The 22641-nt window shown below is 50.1% G+C and overlaps 1 protein-coding gene across 4 annotated transcripts in view; it reads right to left on the reverse strand.

The window, feature by feature from the left end:
- MYNN (myoneurin) overlaps positions 1–22641 on the reverse strand; it is a 149122-nt gene that overhangs the window by 119477 nt on the left and 7004 nt on the right. For all 4 annotated transcript variants that reach the window (XR_014970814.1, XM_085635146.1, XM_085635145.1 and 1 more), the window contains exon 2: positions 3796–4092. Coding sequence is in view for 3 of the 4 variants with exons in the window: in XM_085635146.1 (XP_085491272.1) it covers positions 3796–4061 (266 nt within the window). In the remaining variant the exon portion in view is untranslated. The remainder of the gene's footprint in view (positions 1–3795; positions 4093–22641) is intronic.

Raw genomic sequence — 22641 nt, forward strand, 5'->3', positions numbered from 1 at the left:
CGCTATACAAGCAATAGGTGTTGCTTTTAGTATTGTAAATGACAATGCCTTTTAATTTTTTTAAAGACATTGCCATTTACAATGCCAATAGCTCCAAAACTCGCACTTGCGAGACCTATTGCATTGTAAATGCTTGTTTGTTGAGTGGCAGCAGACGAAACCCCAGGGCCCATGTGGACCCACTGGCTCTCTGCAGGCATCTTCTGTCCTTCAAAAACTTTGTGCCCGCCCTAAACGGAAGAAGCGTTTTCTTCTTGGCCCTGCCGGCGGGAGCACAATAGTGTTTCCCTGACCACCCTCCCTGTGCTCATGTCGGGCACGGCACTAGGTGGTAAGTGACCTCTTTCCCAAGATACGGGCAAGAGGAAGCAGCCGGCACGCAAATGTAAACATTGTCCTAGGATGGGGCTTCCGAGTGAGCATAGCGTTGGGCCATGAGGGATAAGGTGCCTGGGCCTGTAACTTTGCATGGCCCATCCTCCTCTCCAATGAAAAATTAAATACACGTCGACCACCAAGCCCTGGCCCATCTTGAGGGTAATTAAATAAAATAAGCGAGACAGACTTTTTTTCCCATGGTTCCGCATTTCTACTGCTGTATTGCAGCAAAATAATATATATACACATATTTTTACTTTGAGCCCTAGGGCGGGTCCATGTGGGCCACCCCCACAAAGAAGGACTAGAGGGTCAGATTATCCTACCCTACGCCCTTATGTCCTTTTTAAAAACGTTTTCAGGACAGGGTACCAAGTCCCCATGTCCTGTAATGGCCGGTGCAACATTTGTATTCATGAAGCGGCCAGCCAATAAGAGCACTCGTTCTGAAAAAGCCCCCTCAGCCAATTACAAGGCTTGAATTTGTGAATTTCAGCCCAGTGGTTCAGATATCTATACATTTTTAACCTTAATTTCTTACAAACTACTGAAATGAAATACATCAAAATCACAAAATGCGGAGGAGCCAAGATGGCGACCGGGACGGCAGCGTAGATTCCCGGCTCCGTGAACCTCCGCATCCCGCACGGATATCCTGCATGAGATCCTTATTCTGCACTACGAGATCGTGTTCGTAAACGAAAGTGGCAACCGATCGTGTGACTCCGAGGTCTCTGACTGCCGTACAACCGGAGAAATCAGCGATTGAACTTTGCGGCCCGTGCGGTCCCGAAGCCGGGACCTCGAGTGGACGCCTTGGCCGGGTGGCAGTTGAACAACAGCGGCCTGTGGTGACTGGGTGGAGTCGGTCCACCGAAGTGGATCTCCCCTCGGCCTGCATTTTGCTGCGGCCGCTCCCCCCTGCTGAACGTTGCGGACTGAGGACATGCCCGGGTGTGCAATTCTCGGATTCTGTGGCGTTTGCCCCTGCCTTTGACGGTGAGCTGCCCGGACGCCGTCCCTGGCTCGCCCTGATCCTTGCGGGCTGCTCCCGGCTGTTCGCGGGAGCTGGTCCGTGGCGGAGACGACTGTTGCCCGTGACCGCGCAACGGCTGGACCTGTGCCTGCCCCGGGATCCCTGTCTTCAGCGACGTGGACCTTGAGGCGTTGTTCCCGGGGTCCTGGCCCCACTACGAGTCGGGCCTTCCCAGCGGCCATTTTGTCGCGATGCAGCCTACCATCCTGTCCGCTGGGACGCAACGAGACTGGGGGCGTGTGACTTTCGGGAGTGTGGCGGAGCGATCGGAGGGAGCTGCTCTGGGATACGGCGACCTCCTGGAGGCCCTTGGTGCCCTTCATTACTCCTTGGCTCATGGCGCCGGGGTCCTGGAGGGGAAGCTAGATGGTGTGGTAACAGTGTTGGGACAGTGGCGGCATGCTGGTCCACAGGTACACAGTGGCTTTCCACACTGCACACAAGAGGAAGATGTTGCGGCCCCCCCGCGATTAGTGTACAGCCGGACACTCCGGACAATATGCTACCGTGTGGTCGGCTAACTGTGGACTTGATCTGTTCCGGAGGTATCGGACCTGAGCGGAAGATGGTGGCCTTGTCCCGTGCGCGGTCTCCGGCGGCCCAGGGACAATTCCAGCAACGTGTGTCTCATTTGGCTGATTCAGCCTGTCTGGACCTTGTGTGCAGTGCAGATCCTGGGGCGGCACTGGAAAAGACGCCCCTCCATGAAGCGGTCTGTGCGGATGCTCAGAGACTTCCACCCCACCTGTGTGCGGCGCTTCCCGACTGTTTTTGGATACTCCGGTACCTTGGGACATCGGACATGGTGCTGGGTCGAGGGGCAGGCATGGGCAGAATCGCAAAAAGCGGTCAAGGCTGAGGCGGATCCTTCGGGGGTGGTCACTTAGTAGACAGGCGGACTCATGGTTGCGCGCTCTCGTGGTTACTCGCATAGTTGGTGTATAATGCTCCCCATTCCCCCCCCCCCCCCTTTTTTGATATGGTCGACTTGGTGCTGCTAATCGTTTGCTGGGGGAAGACTTCACCGTGCGGGAGGGAGAAGCCGGGGGTATGTTTTTAAGGCCCTCCTCCAGTTTATTATATTCTTTCCGCCCCCCCGTCTGGGGGGGCTCTTTCTCACTCTCCTTTTTCCCTGTCTCTTCTATATTTCGGGTCTAGTTCCAGGGCGACAGGCACACTGCTGGGGGGTGGGGCCATACTCATTCGCAGAGGTGCAGGGTGGGGGGATGGGGGAGGGGACTCTTTAGTCTTTATCTCTTTTTCCATGGCCTCCGTTTTCTTCTCTGTTTCTTTTTGCTTTCTTTTTCTGGGATCAGTGCGCTACACCACCCTGATTGTGAATCGTTTGCTCTTCATGTGTGCCACAGTTTCCGGGGGGTTCGCTGGGCTTTAGGTACGGGGACCTGTAGGCGCAACTATCTTTGATATTTCTCCTCATCCGTACTTTCCCGCGCCTGCGCCATTGATTTCATGTAGTGCTGCTTATTGTTTGCGTCTCTTATCCTTGCCCCTTCTCGCTGTTGGGAAATTGTTTGGCACCTGATCCTACTGTTTTGTCTTATCATAAAATGAAAAACCCTTTCTCTCCTGGTGTCCTACCTGCGCGGCTCATTGGCCGGACTGTATTGGATTGAAGACTTTGCTCTCCGAGGTGCCGCCTGTGTTGACATTTGCTATTATTATCCTGGTTACTTAGCGGCCGGCCCCGGGGGGTTGTAGGCCCATACGTGTAAATGATTGAAACATCAATAAAGGTTTTTCAAAAAAAAAAAAAAAAAAAAAAAAAAAAATCACAAAATGCATGATTTCTGGGTAAAGAGCTATCTTTCTAACAAAGCTGGTGTAATTTCGTTAAGCCATTTTGACTGTAGGGCTGTTCAAAAATCCCTGTAGAAATTTCATTTCGGGACATGCCGTTTTTCTCGGCCCGAAGGAGCTGGGGTGGATTCACTTTTATTGTAAAGTTATTGAAGATATGCCAACGACGTCATCCACTATGGTTCCTTAATGGAAAGTTTTGCACCGATCTGTCAATTGGGGCCAAACAAAACAAGGGTGGGTGGTCACCAAAACATTTATTTCCCATGTGAATTTCTATAGGAATCTTTGCTCCTTGATACAGAAAAAACAGCGGATCAGAACTACACCAAATTTGACAAAACAATAGACCACCAATTTCAGAGTTTTACATCAATTTGCACTGGTATCGCCATAATATTTTGAAGGCTCACACTGCAATGAGAATCCCTGTAAAAATAATGCAGAATACCATCATAAGACACAGCTTGTGGCTGCTGAAATAACTCTTCATTGTAATATTGTGTAATATTAAAAAATACAGTCAAGCAGAATAATCCAAGTTAATATTGCTTCTACATTACCTGTCGAGATTTATGTTCCCCGTGTATATAAATTCCAATATCTGTTCAAATTCTGCAGCTTTAACTTGCTCTTCATCCAGAAAGACATTATTGTCCGTTGTGCACCTGTAGAATGCACCAAAGTACTCGCTGAAAGACACAAGTACATTCCGATGGACTCTGAACTGGAACTCGCCAATAACCACAGTGCAGTCGCACAAGAAACCCGACTCTCGCTGTTGGTTCAGCTTGTCCAAGAGATGTTTACAGTGCTGGTAATACTGCATGGCCGCAAACAGAGACAATCTTTATCAAGACCTAAAAATAAGAACAACAGTTCCCCATTTACTGTTCAAATATAGTGGTAAATATTAATTATAAACAATGTCGCCAGACTAGATGTGTGTGCCTACTCCCTGCTAAGGATAACGCACTATGCACAGCATGGATTATCTGAAGTATTCAGAATAAAGTAACATGTAGGTGAACTAAGACTTATATTTGTGTTCCCTAGGGCAAAGTTAAAAACATGAGAGGATGTTAAGGGTACCGACTGACCCTCGGAATCATAGGTAGACAGGGTTCTTTAAACTCACTGTGCCCCAGTTTTATAGGCTGTTTAACTTAGTGTTTGCCTGCCCCACTACTGAACCAGAGCGCAAAAACTAAATATTCAAAAAGTCACGTTGGTTTGAGACATCGGTGATGTATAACGTTTGCCATTATAGGGTTACACAAACATAAACACCAACAGCAAAGAAACACAGATTTGCACAAGCCTGATCCAAATTTCGGGACTTACTTTCAAATGGAGGACAGCAAGCACCTTTCCTGGGTGTACCTAGTGCACCCTAAACACAACAACTAAGCTTCCACCAGTCAAGGCTCATGCAGAGTGATAATGGGCGACTACTACGGTGAAGTAACAGCCCTAGGGGACCAATTGAGGATTTTCCATCTTAAGATCTACTCAAAAGGACTAACTGTGTAGAGCATCCGTTTGTAGGTTGGGGTGCATCAGGATCAAGTGATTCTTAGTTAACAAAAACACTAAGAACTTCAGAGACACAGGGAAAAATGATGTGGAAGGCACAGTTGCTTAAAGAGCAGGGAACCTTCGTACATACATGAGTTTTATGCATCGACAAAGCATCCCTGAAAAGATTTTCTTTTACTGATGTTTTGTAATTATTTTTTGTATTACAGTTTTTTTTACATTTCAGAACCAGTGATTATGGTCCCTCTCATCTTAATAAACCAAGGTATAGGCTGATGAATGCTGCTTCATTTTCAGACTTTTTTCTGGGAAGAATGACATTTTTACTACTGTAGGGTGTTCCTTCATTCTCCATGATTTAATGTATGTGATCTTGCCCTAAAAAGTCCTCTTCAAAACATGTATGCAGTGTGGGGTTTTTGAATGGCAGTTACCGGTCAGTCCCTCAGTCAGTCATACCACTTTATTCGGTTAATAAAAACCATAAAAGTACAACACATACAACATATTACACTACACAGTAAAATCATCTAAAATGCAAATCATCAATAAATATGGGCGACCTAAAAATCATTACAGTGTTAGATTTGACAGATAAAAAAAACATTAATACATATATGATAGCTGATACCCAAGATAAATATTAAAAGACGATTGTGAATTAAAATGCTTGTATTAAATCTGTAGTCATTTAGTCATACGGGTACTCTTGAAATGCTTGTCAGGAAATACCGCTTTCTCCTGAGTCTAACGGCTGCGACTAGGTAACTCACAATGTTAAATATCTCCCAGGGATCATTCAGCATCTGAAGATAAAGTAAGGCAGGTCTAACCTGTAAAAAACCTTTTCCCCTCAAAATTGGAAGTAAAAACCTGCTACGGATAGCTCTAAAATGATCACAAAACATTATAAAGTGCATAGTGTCCTGGGTTAAAAAATTGACATGTGCAAGGGCCTAATTCACACACCCTGCTCCAACCTTGCGGATCAGCGAATAAATAATGAATCAAGTTAAAACGAAACCAAGTTAAAAGAGAGCGATGAAAGGGCTTTGTGACAATTGTCATATAAAGTTCGATCTGGGGAGAGGTTTTTAGCAAAAAATAGGCTTGACTGAGGGTTTCGTTAGCTCAGTCGCCTTTCTCTCAACCGACAATAAAGTCAAAAAATTAGTTTTTACCGACACCGGATCCTCTTTTCTTATTTTATCCGGGAAATCAAAGAGATCTGGACACCCTAATTCATATAGAATTTGCTTGACATATTGTAGCCACGGTATGCAGCTAACTCGCTCGAAGGCGAGACAGTGCCTAATGATCTCGTGATTTAAAGTTAATTCAGGATTAATCCAGGTCTTAAGCCAACAAACCGCCGGGGCCAGTCTCAACCAGTCTGATACATAACTAACAACTAAGTCTTGATGTATTAAAAAAGTAGAGGTAGATTGGGGGACAGACAAAAGAGTGCATAGAAACTTATTTTCATCTGTCTGTATCCCCTCTATCGGCTTGTAACCCCAGATGGCAGATCCATACATTGAAATGACTATACATTTAGACCTATAGGTATTAAGCATAGCTGTGCTTGGCCTGGCCCCCAATCGCTGAGCAAAACAATGAACAGCAGCTGTAGACCTTGCCATCGCGTTTTTTAAAAACTTTCTGTTGGGGACCCACGAGCACTTCTCATCAAATAGTACTCCCAAATAGGTGAAAGAGGTCGCCCTGGACAGCTGTGCCCTCGTAATAGAATGTTTTTGGCTTACTTGGTCTCTGACCCATGGTCATTGCATGTGATTTAGCTATGTTAACTACTAGGTACAATGATTTCATGAAGGCCCCCAAAGGAGTCCAAGAGCCACTGGAGCCCTACAGCTGTACGGGCCAAAAATACAGCGTCATCTGCGTATAGGAGCACAGGGATTACCAGTTGTTACTTTCATAACTGATTTTTTTGTAACTTTTGATCCCTTTGAGGAGCTCCCGCCGGAGGCTCCCATGGATAGGGATCACCATGGCGTAAATCCTTCTCAAAACCCTGCCATCAAGTCATAGCTCATCGAGAAAAAGTATAAGAGGAACTAGCAGACTTTAGCAGAATCTATAAGCAAAGCAGGAGGTGAAGACCTGCGGATGAACAATGAACAGATTGTGTAGTGACGAGAGAACACTGGTTTTTTTTGCGCTCCGTGCCTTCTCACAGACGTCCACCCTGCGACATGATCTCAGGTTACAGGACGACTAGAGAGCCAGAACCAGTGGCAAAAACTCACTGCCTCGCCTCCTGACCTGTAGCGTGGATACAGCCTGAAGGACCTGAAGACAGGAAAAGGAGGCAGACATATTGCAGAGAGGTGAGCCCGCCGATGTCTCCAGCTCGCGGCTGCCGAGCAGCTCGCCTCACCTAACTGCCCCCACACTCCTGCGGTGACTTCGGACGTGCAAAGTGACTATCTCTGGTAGCTTCGTGAACAGTGGGACCGCCCTAGTCGAGTGTGCCTTAGTGGACCTGAGGACGGGGAGAAGGAGGCAGCTATATTGCTTGGAGGGGAGCCCGCCGCTGCCTCTGGTCTTGGATTCCAATCCGGCTCACACCACCTGTCCTAAGCTGTAGAATGGCTCACAGACCCCGCTGCCACCCCTCACCCCACTGCTTCTCTGATCGCAGGTGAGAGAGGAATCTGAAACTAGCAGCTTCAGGTGAGCCTCTGCTCCCAGCGGTGCATGCAATACTGGGACTGCCGTATTGCTAACGCGGCTGCAACTAGTGGCAGAGGTCAAGATCCCTCCTGCCCAGTGAGTGCTCCTCCACAGCACTCATCCTGCGGCGACTTCCCCCCTTCCCCATAGGAGGACTGCTGGCTTTCCCAGTGGCACCGCAACCCCCCCAACTCGGGAAGGTAGCTAGAAATCCGCACAGCGCACACTTCCTCCCTCCTGTCGAGCGTGCTTGTTGCATGCCACAACCTAGGGGAAGCATCATATAGATCACTCCACAGGAAACTGGAGCACAGCATGGGGTATTGTTGAGCTCTCCTTCAGTCCCACACTGCTGCTCTGATAAGGTACTTATCTGAACTTCATTGTATCTTTTTTGGGCTAACTACTCAGTAGGACTGTTCAGGCTGCCACATCAGCACAATTATGTTTGAGCTACTCCTTCAGTTGGATTTTGGGTTGGGCGACCTACACAGTAACAAGCATTGGCATAGCCAATAGGTCTCGTCTTTGGGACCTTATAAGTGTTTAGTTATTCATCACAATATCCTTGGTGCAACAACATCAAGTGCTGCATGGCTAAACACTTATAAGGTCCCAAAGGAGAGACCTATTGGCTATGCCAATGCTTGTTTTGAGTGAGTGGCTCATGCAGGTATGCCACTGTGAGGTAGAGATGCTGCGAGTGCTTTTACAGGAGCCCCTGTGACATTGCGCCTCTTCAAAATGTATCTTGGGTCTGGTGTAATACTTCTAGCCCCTATTCCAGTCTTCTCGCACCCAATGCATCCTTAAATGTCCCATGTACAGCCGGGGTTGACACTCCTATTGCCCCTGCCCTCCAGTGACACTTTACCTGTCACTGGTGGTGGAGGTGGTGGTGGTGGAGGTGGTGGTGGTGGTGGTGGTGGTGGATGTGGACGTGGTGATGGACGTGGTGGTGGTAGACGTGGTGGTGGTAGACATGGTGGTGGTGGTAGACGTGGTGGTGGTGGTGGACGTGGTGGTGGATGACTATTGGGTAGGAAGGTGCTGGCAGAATGCGGATGGAGGGGAGGATCTCGAAGGGGGCACATGGGAGAGCAGAAAGAGACCGAATACTGGATACAACAAGCGTTGGCATAGCTAATAGGTCTCGCTTTTGGGAACCTATAAGTGATTAGGCATGCAACACTTGATGTTGTTTAATGAAGGATATTGTGCTGGATAACTAAACACTTATAATGTTCCAAAGGCGAGACCTATTGGCTATGCATTGAGGGCCTTATAAGTGTTTATGTAGAGCTATTGACTTTGCCACTGTTTCTAAGCTGTGCTGTAAAGAAGTGTGGCTGCTGTGCAGCATGCTGAGAAGTTGTAATTAAAAAGTGTAAGAAGCAGTGAGTGATGCTGTGCTGGTCCTGAGTTATGCAGCGTTGGCATTGAGTGATGCTGTGCTGGCCCTGAGTGATGCTGTGCTGGCCCTGAGTGATGCTGTGCTGGCTCTGAGTGATGCTGTGCTGGCCCTGAGTGACGCTGTGCTGGCCCTGAGTGACGCTGTGCTGGCCCTCAGTGACGCTGTGCTGGCCCTGAGTGACGCTGTGCTGGCCCTGAGTGACGCTGTGCTGGCCCTGAGTGACGCTGTGGTGGCGCTGAGTGATGCTGTGGTGGCGCTGAGTGATGCTGTGGTGCTGCAGAGTGATGCTGTGGTGCTGCAGAGTGATGCTGTGGTGCTGCAGAGTGATGCTGTGGTGCTGCAGAGTGATGCTGTGGTGCTGCAGAGTGATGCTGTGGTGCTGCAGAGTGATGCTGTGGTGCTGCAGAGTGATGCTGTGGTGCTGCAGAGTGATGCTGTGGTGCTGCAGAGTGATGCTGTTGTGTTCTTGAGTGATGCTGTGGTGTTCTTGAGTGATGCTGTGGTGGTTCTGAGTGATGCTATGGTGAAGGTGAGTGATCCTGTTGTGGCCCTGAGTGATGGCGCTGAGTGATGATGTGGTGGTGCTGACTGATGCTGTGGTGGTGCTGAACGAGGCTGTGGTGGTCCTGAGCGACGCTGTGGTGGTCCTGAGCGACGCTGTGGTGGTCCTGAGTGACGCTGTGGTGGTCCTGAGTGACGCTGTGGTGGTCCTGAGTGAAGCTGTGGTGGTGATGACTGATGCTGTGGTTGCGTTGAGTGATTCTGTGCTGGCCTGGAGTGATGCTTTTGTGGCCATGAGTGATGCTTTTGTGGCCATGAGTGATGCTTTGGTGGCCATGAGTGATGCTTTGGTGGCCATGAGTGATGCTTTGGTGGCCATGAGTGATGCTGTGATGGCCCTAAGTGATGCTGTGGTGGCCCTGAGTGATGCTGTGGTGGCCCTGAGTGATGCTGTGGTGGCCCTGAGTGATGCTGTGGTGACCTGAGTGATGCTGTTTTGAAGCTGTTTGATGCTGTGACGCTGCTGAGTGATGCTGTGGTGGTACTGAGTGATGCTGTGGTGTTCCTGAGTGATGTTGTGGTGGCCTGTGTGTGAAAAAGCCATACATCTTAACATAAAAGTGAACCTGTGGTGTTGTTGAGTGATGCAGTGTTGGCCCTCAGTGATAATGTGGTGTCGCTGAGGGATGCTGTGGTGGTCCTGAGTGACGCTGTGGTGGCGATGACTGATGCTGTGGTTGCGTTGAGTGATTCTGTGCTGGCACGGAGTGATGCTTTGGTGGCCATGAGTGATGCTGTGATAGCCTTAAGTGATGCTGGGGTGGCCCTGGGTGATGCTGTGGTGGCCCTGAGTGATGCTGTGGTGGCCCTGAGTGATGCTGTGGTGGCCCTGAGTGATGCTGTGGTGATGCTGACTGATGCTGTGGTGATGCTGACTGATGCTGTGGTGATGCTGACTGATGCTGTGGTGATGCTGACTGACGCTGTGGTGATGCTGTGGCGCTGCAGAGTGGTGTTGTGGTGGTACTGAGTGATGCTGTGGTGTTCCTGAGTGATGCTGTTGTGGTGCTGAGTGATGCTGTGGTGGTGCTGAGTGATGCTGTGGTGATGCTGTTTGATGCTGTGGCGTAGCAGAGTGCTGTGGTGGTACTGAGTGATACTGTGGATGTGGTTCAACTTCAAAGTGTGTTTTGATTTATTACCTGACATTAGCTATTTTTTCTATAATATATTTAGCAGGATTATTGCCCAAAGTGTGTGTATATCTTTGATTGGGTGCATCTGTAAATGCCTAGCCAGTTCCTTAATGGACATAATCCGCTTATCGTCTAAATGAGGAGCATTCAAATGCACGATGAATAAAGTTCACATTTTGCTATGCACATTTTTTGCTTACATTTCTGCTTATTTTTTAACAGTGCCTGCAAATACAATGATGTATCGGTTGTATCTCATTTGGAACACCAGCATCTTTCTGTATGGCGAGGTTTCAATTTTAAAGCAGCTAATACAGCTGTGAACCAAGGAATTTGTCTGTGTTACCAATTATTAGAAGAACATTGAAAAGGCATGATTGAGTCAAAACAGTTTGTCAGTTTCTTGTCCAGTGTGGCTGAGACACTGACCGAAACAGGCTCTTCCGCTAAAGGACTCTCAAGGGTAGAGCCAACCCAGCTGGTCAGTGTATGTAGCAGGGTAGAGTTCACCTGCTTGAAAATGCTGCTTGGTACAAGCAGAGTGCCTTTTTAGGTCTCGCTTGAGCCAGCGCATACGCTGCTCTGCGAGACATTTAGTCAGTGACTTTTCGAAGTGCTACCAAAGGCTTTTGCCGGCCACCAGCTTGCGGTTAAGCGCACAAGCGCGCGTGCCTCGCTCCGCCTCTGCAATCACTGCTGCACGCGCATCCCTCATCGTGCTTAGCACAGAGCGCGCCATCGCAATCACGATCACTTTCGCTTTCACCGCGATCGCGATGACTTTCGCTTTCACGGCCTCGCGGCGTTACTTTTACGGCCGCATTTGTTCACAAGTGTTTCGCATAATCTGATTGGTGAGGTTGTTGCTATTTTGGTAACGTTGTGATATCTACACAAAGCTCCTCTCTGGTAAACACTACTCCGGGATTTTATCAAAGCCTGAGTAACATGCTGCTCAAATTTATATAAATCACTTCAGAGGAACTTCACCCCCTACTTAATAACCACACCCAGCTCTACAAGCCTGGAATGTATTCACTGAATATCGCACTCGGTCACCTGAATAAGACGACTGGGAGGTCTACGATTTTCCTCGTAGTCTTGACGATCAGTTGTGGGCAGCGCCTAGACACTTTAAGAAGGTGCAGCAAACTTCCCATTCTAGTATGGCCTCGCATGCGCCAGCTAACACACTTTCATAGGGTCTGAGTGCTTAGATAGTTTGGGCTTTGATTCCTGTAGAGATTCAGATGTCATCACATATTTGTTTATTTCATAGGATGAACGTTGTTACGTGTGGGTAGCTGGGGGCGGTGTGGATTAGCAGGTAGGTAAGGGTAAGGTAGACTTGTCCATTGCAAGGAGGTGCTGTGTGCCTTGTTCAGCTTTTGTCTATATTCGCAAATAGAAGGCGCACAGCCCAGGCACTGACAAGAGGAGTTAGGTAATTTGAGGTCCAAAGATGGGATGAACCAAGGCATAGAATTCATGCCAGCTGCTTTTTTTTACAATAAACTTTATTGATTTTTGGGCAAAGTGACATAGCTAGTGTGATGTAGGAGTCTCCGTTTATTTAGTACATGGTGTCAAATGCCACTGATAAGTTTCTCTTAACAGATATAGACAGGAATTTCAAATGCAGTACAGGTGAATCACATGTTATTCGCATGGGGATTCGGCAAATTGTAAATAATCGGACAAGGAACATGTTTTACAGTATGTGGCCTAACACGAACAAGTAAGCAAGATCGCCGGATGAGGAGGAGCCTAGCGCGCAACCAAGATGGCCGCGTAGGTGCGAGGCTCCCGAGGACCTCCGCAACCTCCTACGATTATCCTGAAATTATCCTGCCCTGGATGAGGGGACTATGTTGGTGAGCCTGAGCTGAGGTGGCACCCGTTTCCCGCTTCCGAATCGGACCTCGGACACCGGAGTGCGCACCGATTGAGGTGTGCGGCCCTTCCCCTCGCCGGACCCCGGATTTGCGCTGTGGGGTGATCCAGTGACAAAGTGAACAACAGCGGCAGGCAGGGCCTGGCGACTCGCGTACCCCGCACTTTCGCTTTCGCACCACCTTGTCGTCTCTGCGAGGTTGGGTCGCGGAGCCCTTGGTGTTGGTGTGGTGTGGCCTTGCTGGGAGACCCTGCCTGCCTGCAGGCTGTGATCCACCCCGCTGCTCTGAGGGGGCCCCCCCGGAGCTTGTGGCCCTGCTTTCCTGCCCTACACGACGTGGCTGGTGCGACTGGGAGACTGGTGGCCATGGCCACGAAACAAGATGGAGACCGGGCAAAGACCAAATCGACCCGGCGTGGCGCCGTCCATCAGGCCAACAGTATGGACCGCTATACCCTCCAGAAGGGATCTCCCGATGGACCGCGCAAGTCCCCTGGGGGCCCTCCTGATGCCCCAGACCTGCCCGCAGATCTGACTCTGCGAGATATTATGGGCGCGATTGCCGAGATGAAGGCCTCGGTGGGCCAGCGGTTTGATACACTGGCGCAGAAGATTGACTCGGTCCTCGTGGATGTTGGCCTGGTGCGGGCCGATCTTACCAAAACCAACGACCGAGTAGAGTCTTTGGCCCACACCGCATCGGGCCTAATGACAGATGTGGCGGCCTTGCAAACAGAGGTGCGCCGGCTTAGTCAGGCGACTGCGCTTATGGATCGACGCCTGGAGGACTCCGAGAGTCGGGCACGGAGGAACAACATCCGCATTATCGGGGTGCCCGAGAGACGCGAGGAGGCGGCGGCGGATCTCTTTGTGGAGGACCTGATTGCTACCCATCTCCAGCCACGGGGGCTGAGCAAATTCTTCGCTGTGGAGAGGGCCCACAGGGTTCCCGGGGGAAGGCCGAAGGTCGGAGCCCCTCCGAGACCTCTCATCGCCCGGATTTTCAATTTTCGGGATAGAGACGCTATCCTGCAAACCTCCAGACTGCATGGACCGGTCAAGCTTGACAATATGGAGGTTAATTTTTATCCTGATTTCACCCCAGCGGTCCAGAAGCAGAGACTGAGCTTCCTAGGCGTCAAACGCCGTCTTCGGGACCTAAACCTCAAATACGCCATGCTTTTCCCGGCCAAGCTGCGTGTGGAGGTGGATGGTCGCACGCACTTCTTTGATCGTCCCGAAGCGGCCGGGGACTGGCTGGATACTCTGCCCGGGGATCGTGATCGGGGGGGCGGCGGGGGGAGACAGCACGCTGGATCAGGACTGAGGGTCTAATATTGGGCCTCACTCTGGACGAAAATGATGCCACTTTTGATTCTGCGTCAGTTTTTGTAAGTTCCCCTCCTATGGAGGTTGTGTTGGGTCTGTTGGGGGTTCTCCCTCCTCCTCTAGGGGGTTTAGTTAGTCTAACTATATATGGGGCGACAGGCACACTGCACGTTGGGGGGGCTGTTTGGGGTCATGCAGGGGTGCAGGGAGGGGGGAGTTCTGTTGGGGTGGGTGGGTAGGGATGGGGTGTTGTTCGTTTTTATCACAAGGCAAACGTATTATTGTGTTAGTTCTAAAGTGCTCTCCGGGGGACGAATGATGGCTTCTGTATATGATGGGGGGTAGGGAACTAACTTTGTTGTCTTGGAATGTGAATGGACTGGGGGACAGGATCAAACGGGGTGTGGTCCTGCAGTTTTTGAAGCGAATCTCGCCCGATGTAGTCTTTCTGCAGGAGACACACCTCATTGGCAACTCCTTCTGCGCCATGAATCGGCGTGGCTATCGCCTAGTGGCTCACTCGGGCTTCACGTCCGGCTCACGGGGTGTGGGCATCATGGTGAAGAACTCGCTCCCGTTGGAGATTGATGAGGTGCTCCACGATGGCAGAGGACGTTATACGGTCTTGGTGGGAAGACTGGAGGGCAAAGTGGTTGTCTTTGTGTCAGTATACATCCCACCGGGGCTGCAGTCGACCACCTTTGCGGACCTTGGGTGCCTTCTCCTTGGCCTTCCGGGGGGGCTTTTAGTTGTGGGGGGGGATTTTAATGCGGTGGTATCTGGGTCTTTGGATCGTCACCCCCCTAGGGACCTCCCCCGGGCACAGGCGTGGCTACCCGGCCTCTTGGATACATTTGGATTAGTGGACTGCTGGCGTTTAAAACACCCCACGCAGCTGCAGTACACTTTCCACTCGGGAGGCCATGGTAGTCTCTCACGACTAGACTATGTCCTTGTCCCGGCGGCCTATGTTGGGAGGGTTGGAGAGGTGCGCCATTTGCCACGGGGTATTTCGGACCACTCCCCGCTCCTACTGCACTTTGATGTCTTTCCGAGGGGTGAGGGTAGGGTGGTCCCAATCAATCCTTGGTACCTGCGCGACCCCACCATTCGCGCTGAATTGATTAAATCCCTTCAGCGATATTTTGATGAGAATGTGGGGTCTGTGCCTTCGGCCGTACCGCTATGGGAGGCCTTCAAGACAGTACTCCGGGGGGAGGCCCTATCCCTTATTTCCCACGCCCGGAGGCGCGAGCGGGAGGAGGTGACCCGGATGGAGGCTGAAATAGCCGAGTTGGAGGGGAATTTAGAAGGTGGGGTGACGGATGCTGCATTACATGTCCTCCAACTCAAGCAAGCGGCCTACAGGGCCCTCGTCACGGAGGCGGCCAGGGGCCTCAGTAGAGAGCAACAGGGGCGACTGTATGATGTGGGTGATAAGGCTGGTAAACTTATAGCGTGGTTGGACAAAAAAGAGAGAGCGAATCGTGTGGTCCCGCTGATTGAGAAAACGGTTGGTGTGTGTGTAACTGAGCCAGAAGAAATTGTCTCCTGCTTCGCGGATTATTTCCATGGGGTGTATTCCCCGGTGTCTCCCTGCTCGGAAGAGGATTCCCGTGCCCTGCTCAGTGATATCGCGCTGCCGTCCCTCCCCGGGGAGGACAGGGTGTCGTTGGACGCCGCTCCCACCTCCGACGAGATCGCCCTCGCCATACGCTCGGTCGCTTCCGGCAAGGCCATGGGTCCGAATGGTCTCCCTATCGAGTTGTACAAGTTGCGACCGGATACGCTGGCACCCCACCTCCGGGCTATGTTCCTGGCGGCACACTCGGTGGGCTCCCTCCCGCCGGACCAGCGTCTGGCTACAATCGTGGTCATCCACAAGGAAGGGAGACCTCGGGACCGGGTTACATCCTATCGGCCCATTTCGCTACTGAATGCGGAGCCCAAGATTCTCGCCAAGGTACTGGCCAATCGGCTGGTCGGCGTGGTGGGCGATTTGGTTCATCAGGACCAATCTGGCTTTATTCCCCATCGCAACACAGCCCTTAATCTGCGGCGTTTGCACGGTGTGCTCGCACGTGCCCCGTTCATACGGGAGCCGGCCATTTTGGCGTCCTTAGACGCCACCATGGCGTTTGACACGCTTGAGTGGCCATATATCTGGGCGATGCTTGCGAAGTTTGGATTTGGCCCAGGGTTCATCAGTTGGGTCAAATTGCTGTATTCGGGCCCATTGGCGCAGGTGGTGGTGAACGGAAGAGTGTCGGCTCCGTTCGAGCTGGGCCGGGGCACACGGCAGGGCTGCCCCTTATCGCCGCTCCTCTTTGCACTTGCCTTGGAGCCCCTGGCGGAGTGGCTGCGGTGGGAGCCTTCCATCCGTGGTCTCCGCTGGACCCCTGAGTATGAAGACCGCGTATCCCTATACGCTGATGACATCCTCTTGTACCTAGCTTCCCCACGTAAATCACTCATAGTACTGGTTGATGTTTTGCATTCATTCGGTCGTAACTCCGGTCTGGTCATCAACTGGGCTAAATCGTGTGTGTATGTTCTCTCTGGGGAGGCTCCTATCCTCCCGCGGGGCTGTCCGATCCAGGTCGCCCCGCAGGGATTTAGGTACCTGGGTGTCTTCATTACTCTGGACCCGGAGGCTCGGTATGATCGGAACTTGCTTCCTCCCCTCCAGCGTCTGAAAGAGGATGTCGCGCGCTGGCGGCGTTTGCCGCTTTCGCCGCTCGGCCGGGCGGCATTGTTTAAAATGATGTCGCTGCCGCGTTTCCTATACGCGTTGCAGAACACTATGGACCTCGTCCCAGCGCGCTACTTCCGCGAAGTGGAGAGTTTGCAGCGCCGCCTGTTCTGGGACGGGAGGCCACGTATTGCCCTGGCTAAGCTGACGCTCCCCTGGTATGACGGGGGGATTGCCCTCCCGGATATTAAACGGTATTATTGGGCCTCCCAGCTAGCTGCGATTAATCAGGGCCTATATGGGCTCGCCTTAAACCCGGCGTTTGAAATGGATAGGATGCTACTTCCAGGTGGTGACCATAATCGAGCGCTCTACTCTAGCGCGCCCGACGCTCGCCTAACGGGCCCCACGCGTGTCATGGTGCGAGTGTGGCACGCGGCCAATGCTGCAATGGGGTGGAAGGACCGTTTGACCCGGGCGTCACCACTATACGCATCTGAGCGGTTGGGCTCCTTGTGGACCTCGAAGGGCTTTGAGAAGTGGGATTTAATAGGCATTAGCAAAGTGGGGGATCTCTGGACGAGGGGAGGATTTAAAATGTTCGAGATGCTGCAGACGGAATTTCAGTTGCAGGGCAGCGAGTACTTTCGGTATTTGCAGGTCCGGCATGCGCTGGGCTCCGTCTTTCCGGACGTTGCCTCCATCCCGGAGTGTTCCCCCCTGGAGGATAGAGTGCTGGATGGACACGTCCCTGACAGCACGATCTCACTGATCTACAAAAAACTGATCAACGACCGCTCAGACTTGTTGACTGCCCTTCGTGAGGCTTGGGTAGCCGATGGGCTGGAGCTGGACGACGAGGACTGGATCTCCGCGGTGGCCTCCCCGAAAGAGGTGGCCATACCGGCTCGCCTTCGTTTCGTCCAGCTCAAGATACTCCACAGGGTCTACATGACGGGGCAAAAGCTCCTGCGTATGGGCTATGCTGAGGACGGTTTGTGTAAGCGTGGGTGTGGTGCGCTGGGGACTTTTCTGCATATCTTGTGGGAGTGCCCGGAGGTGGAGGGGTTCTGGCATGGTGTGCATGAGGTGCTGCGAGTGGTCACGCATGTGGCGCTGTTGCCCGAAGCGAGGAGATGCCTGTTGAATGTGTGGGAGCCTACCGATTACTCGGTGCCGCAGACGTGGTGGGTGACTCTGGGGTATATGGTTGCCAAGCGTGATATTGCCCAACTGTGGGGATTCCAGAGGCCCCCGACTGTCTCGGCCTGGAAGGAACATATGGATTGGTGCATGTTTCGGGAAAAGGTGGTGTATGTGGCGAGAGGTAAGCCTGCGACATGGGTGAAAGTATGGGGCCCCTGGAACGCCTACCGCGGGGGAATCTGTGCTCCACCGTTATTGCCCGATCCGTCGCCGGCCCCGTCCCCTTAGCCAACTCATCCCCCCGGTACCTGGGCATTAGGTGTACCCAGCCCTAGTTCTGATCTCTCCCCCCCCTCTTGAGATTCCTATGGATGGCTAGGATCCCCCCTTTAGGGGAGCACGTGTTGCTATTTCCGATTGAGGATTGCCTTGTGGGTTTGTTTGTATTTGTTGTTCTTTAAGTTTAAAATGGAACCGTATAGTGGGGTCTGGATAGTGTGGCTCGCAACGATGTTACCTCCTGTGCATGCTCGGCCGCAGCACCATGTGTTTTATAAAGGTATATCGTATGCTCCTTTTATTGCTAGCGGCCGGCCGGAAGGTTGTAGGCCCAGATTTGTATATTTTTTGAGTCTTGTAATAAACGGTTATAAAAAAAAAAAAAAAAAAAAAAAGATCGCCGGATGACAACAATAATAGTTACAACTGAGCATCATTGGTGATATGAGTCAGGCGGCTGTCCATATAATAACACTAAAACAAAAAACTAAAAACAAAACCAACCCTCCTCCCTACCCTGCCCTCGCTCTCGTGCAGCCAGCTGCTTCTTATTTCCAAAATTATATAACTCTTCAATTAATGATCTCATAACATACAAACAAATCACTGTAAACAAGCGGCAAAAACGTCGAACATGTTGCATTCACCAGCTCAAACCTTTGGCTTCAGTTGTGGCAGTGTGAAGGCATTTGGGTATTATTTAAGGTAAGCTTTTCTCAGACAAAACATTGTGGGAACTATGATAATTTGATCACTGCAGAGTGTTTGTTGTGTAAGGACATCGAATTGTAGAATTATTGAGAGGTTAATGTTTGTGTCTAATAATCAGGCACTGCAGTGTTACCTTGAACCTCAGAAGCGTGGTGTCCTTGCATGCAAGCACTCTATGCCTTTAGGACATAATAAGTGTTTAGTTATCCAGCACAACATCCTTGATTAAACAACATCAAGTGTTGCATGGCTAAACACTTATAAGGTCCCAAAAGCAAGACCTATTGGCTATGCCAATGCTTGTATTAAATGGTTGTGAAGACAAGAGTTGTAGTGAGAGGGGAGGTCGCCAGAATGTTTCCTCATCTCAGGTGTGAGAAATTCATAGATCAGTCTGGTTCTTGCACAGCTCTTCCTCAAAAATCGAGAAGTTGTGAGAGATCACTTGTGAATGTTTGTCTCAAAAGACAATGACACAATGGAGTTACTGTATGTGGTCAAGACGCCCGGAGCCAATGCTAGCCAGCCTCCATGGGCACCGTTCCAAAGGGGTGTCATACTGCTCCTCAAAGTGTTAGATATGGCACCACCATCACAAGGGGAAGGGGCTGGAGAAATGTCCCTGACTGAAACCAACAGAAGTGATGTGATCGTTTCTATTAATTGACACACAGGAAGCGGTTCCTGCTTGTGACATACAGCAGATTGTGCCCCCATTGTGTGTCTTTCCAGCAGCATCGCTTGCTACCGGGTATCTTTGGAGACCAGGCATCTCTACTGAAAGTGCCTACAACATCCAGAGAAATCAATAAAAAACACATGGTCGGAGAGTGTGTTTTACAAATGCATACATGTTTCCTGCACACACTGAAACAGGCTGTACAAAACTAACAGGCAAGCGGCAGAGTGTGCTGCAGACTGGATACCCCTGGAAAGATATGGGTAATTACAATTTACATAGAGCATGGGACAGGAAAGGACATTTGTTTGATTCTAACCTGGTGCAATGTGTTACTTAGAGAGGTTTCAGACAGTGACAAAGACACCATTTTGAGGACTCACGGATATTGACAAATATTGTACTTAAATCTCCTGGTAAAGCCTTGGGCATTTACTGATGGCTGACATATACATCTCTAACAATACCAGTGACTCAAGTATAGACAGCTCTCAGCTAGTCGTGCACACCAATCATTTTACCTGGTGCTTTAAACAATAACAATCTGTTATTTCACTTGTGAGGTAACGTATATTTTATGTGCCAGACCAACTGGAAAGGCACTCTGGCAATGCTATTAAGTACGGGGGCTTCAGGACCTTCCCAAGAAAGCATCGCGCTGGAACATACATTGAGGATATCAAAAACAACATTAACTTGAAAATCAAATAAGCAAAAAGACGACACGGGCCATGGTGTGGGGGGGGGTCTGAAATGGAAAAGGATAGGAGACTGGACAGCGTGACAGGGAGAAAGGCAGGAAGAGGTAGGAGGTGGATGTAGAGGGGAAGGACAGGTGAAAAGGGTGCGTGGGCAACAGATTAACGAGAGAAGAGATGAAAGCGGCGGAGTGAAGAAAGCAAGGACCGCATGGGCAGTAGGAGATCAGAGGGGGTGGATATGCAACAAGCCCGCGAGTGGTGCGTGTGCACCACAGCGAGCGATCTGTTTTCAATTATTGCGCCCGTGTCTGGGCACGATAATTGAAAACAGATGTGGCGTGAGATAACGTATATAGACAGCTCTCAGCTTGTCGTGCACACCAATCATTTTACCTGGTGCTTTAAACAATTACAAACTGTTATTTCACTTGTGAGGTAACGTATATTTTTGTGCCAGACCAACAGGAAAGGTACTCTGGGAATGCTATTAAGTACGGGGGCTTCAGGACCTTCTCAAGAAAGCATTGCGCTGGAACATACATTGCAGATATCAAAAACAACATTAACTTGAAAATCAAACAAGCAAAAAGACGCGCGGCCGCGAGACGTGCTCTATGGTGGGGGAGGAGCGTTAAAGCGTGAAGCAAGCAAGAAAGAGAGGCGGAGCGAGGCACGCGCTCTTGTGCGCGTAACCAAACGCTCTATGCCACCCCAAAAGCGGTGGTCGGACTTTTGAATGCCCACTCACTAAATGTCTCGCCAGAGCAGCGCATGCGCTGGCTCAGACGAGACCTAAAAAACAGCAAATAGATAGAACATGAAACAGATTTAACGGGGTGGTCCCTTCTTATAGCGCATGTGAATGTTCCTTAGCACCCCGTTTTTAGTAAACAGGGGCCCATGGGGAGAATAATTGATTAATCACGCATGATGATCGCGTGCAATTGATTAATCACGCATGATGATGATGTGCGGAAGCTGGTGTTGTTCGAGTCACTGCGTTGGCTTACCAATGTGTGATTCTGGGTAAATTAGTTAATCTCCCTTGCTTCGAAAAGATCCATGTCAACTGGGCTTTCGAAGTAGGGTGGGCACCAACGAACAATGCCTCAATCTTAATCTAATTATGGGCAAATACACCATTGCGCGGGACTCTCCAATCTACTTGGCCTTTATGGATCTGACCTTTGCTTTTGACCTTGTTAATAGGTCAAAGCTTTGGTCTATCCTTCTGACCTATGGATTGGATGAGCCCCTGGTGTATTTTTTGGCACACCTTCACAAAGACCTTAAAGCCCGGGTGAGGATTGATAATGGTGGTGAGGTCACCAAAACCAATGATGTAGGCAGGGGGGGGTCAGACAGGGATGCGTTCTGGCCCCCCTCCTTTTTATTATCTACATTAATGGTCTGAATAAAACACTAAAAACATTAACCCAAGACGTCCCAAAAATCAATGGAAAACCACTCCCCGTACTACTCTATGGGGATGATGCGGTCCTTATGGGCCGCACTCCGAATTTCTTACGCACCCTAGTGCAGGGTTTTGTCGACCATATGGACAGTCTGGACCTACGCACTAACTTTAAAAAGTCTTTCATAATGTCGTGTGGTCCAAAGAAACGTCAACTTAGTTCCATATCTGTGGGTAACCAGAACCTGATGAGCACTAGCACTTTTCCTTATCTCGGGGTGGTCTATGCTGCGAAAGACTCCTGGACAGAGCATATGTCTCACTCCAGGAGCAAGTTCTCAAAGGCCTCCAACTCGATCCTTAGTCTTCCACGCCCAAAGAGAACAGGAGCCATTTTAGCTATTAACATTTTTTTTAAGTCCCAATGCGTGCCAACAACCACGTATGACGCCGAGATTTGGGGCTTTGCCAAGAGTACCTGCATCCAACAGATTTTGTAGGAAGTTATTAGGCGTCCCACCCAATCTCTACACCCCAATATACTTGCCATAGGGAACTTAACACAAATGTCATTGAAGATTTTATTAGGGCCCGCCCTGCCCTTTTTTGGTTATCGGTTTGGAAAAACCTGGCTGCTTCCCTAACAAGAGAGATTATCAGTGGTTGTACAGAATGTGCGAAAGGGAAGGATATACCATGGCTGTCAGGGGTGTATCAGAGCCTATGCAGCGTCAAGAAGGGGAGAACTTTTTCAGACCCAAGCACAGCAATGACTACAAAAAAAATGAGCTTAGGAGTGCGCTCTATTCACTATACAGAGCAGAAAGGATTGAAAAGGAATCTAAAAAATCCCTTGTCCTTAGCTACATGTCCATTGAAAATTCTGTAAACCCGCTGACTAATTACATTATCCTGCCTATGAGCCATTGGGAGAGGAGCCTCTTGTTTCGTCTAAGGGCAGGCACTATAACATTTGTGTTATGTTTTTCTCTTGGCCATCACTCCGACCTTGATCGCTTACCCTGTCCGTGTGATGGTCAGAGCGGCCAATCCATTTTACATTTTTTACAAATACTATTTAAAGTACATTAAGTGGCTCTTAACTCCGTATTTTAAAAAGCATATGCTCATCAGCTTAAAAAACGCCCATCTGAGGCTACTCACCCTGAACGATGAAGAGCTGGTCTTCCGCACAGGCACTTTTTTGAAAATTG

This window comes from Triturus cristatus, chromosome 11 (assembly GCF_964204655.1).
Source record: "Triturus cristatus chromosome 11, aTriCri1.1, whole genome shotgun sequence".
Lineage (NCBI taxonomy): Eukaryota > Metazoa > Chordata > Amphibia > Caudata > Salamandridae > Triturus > Triturus cristatus.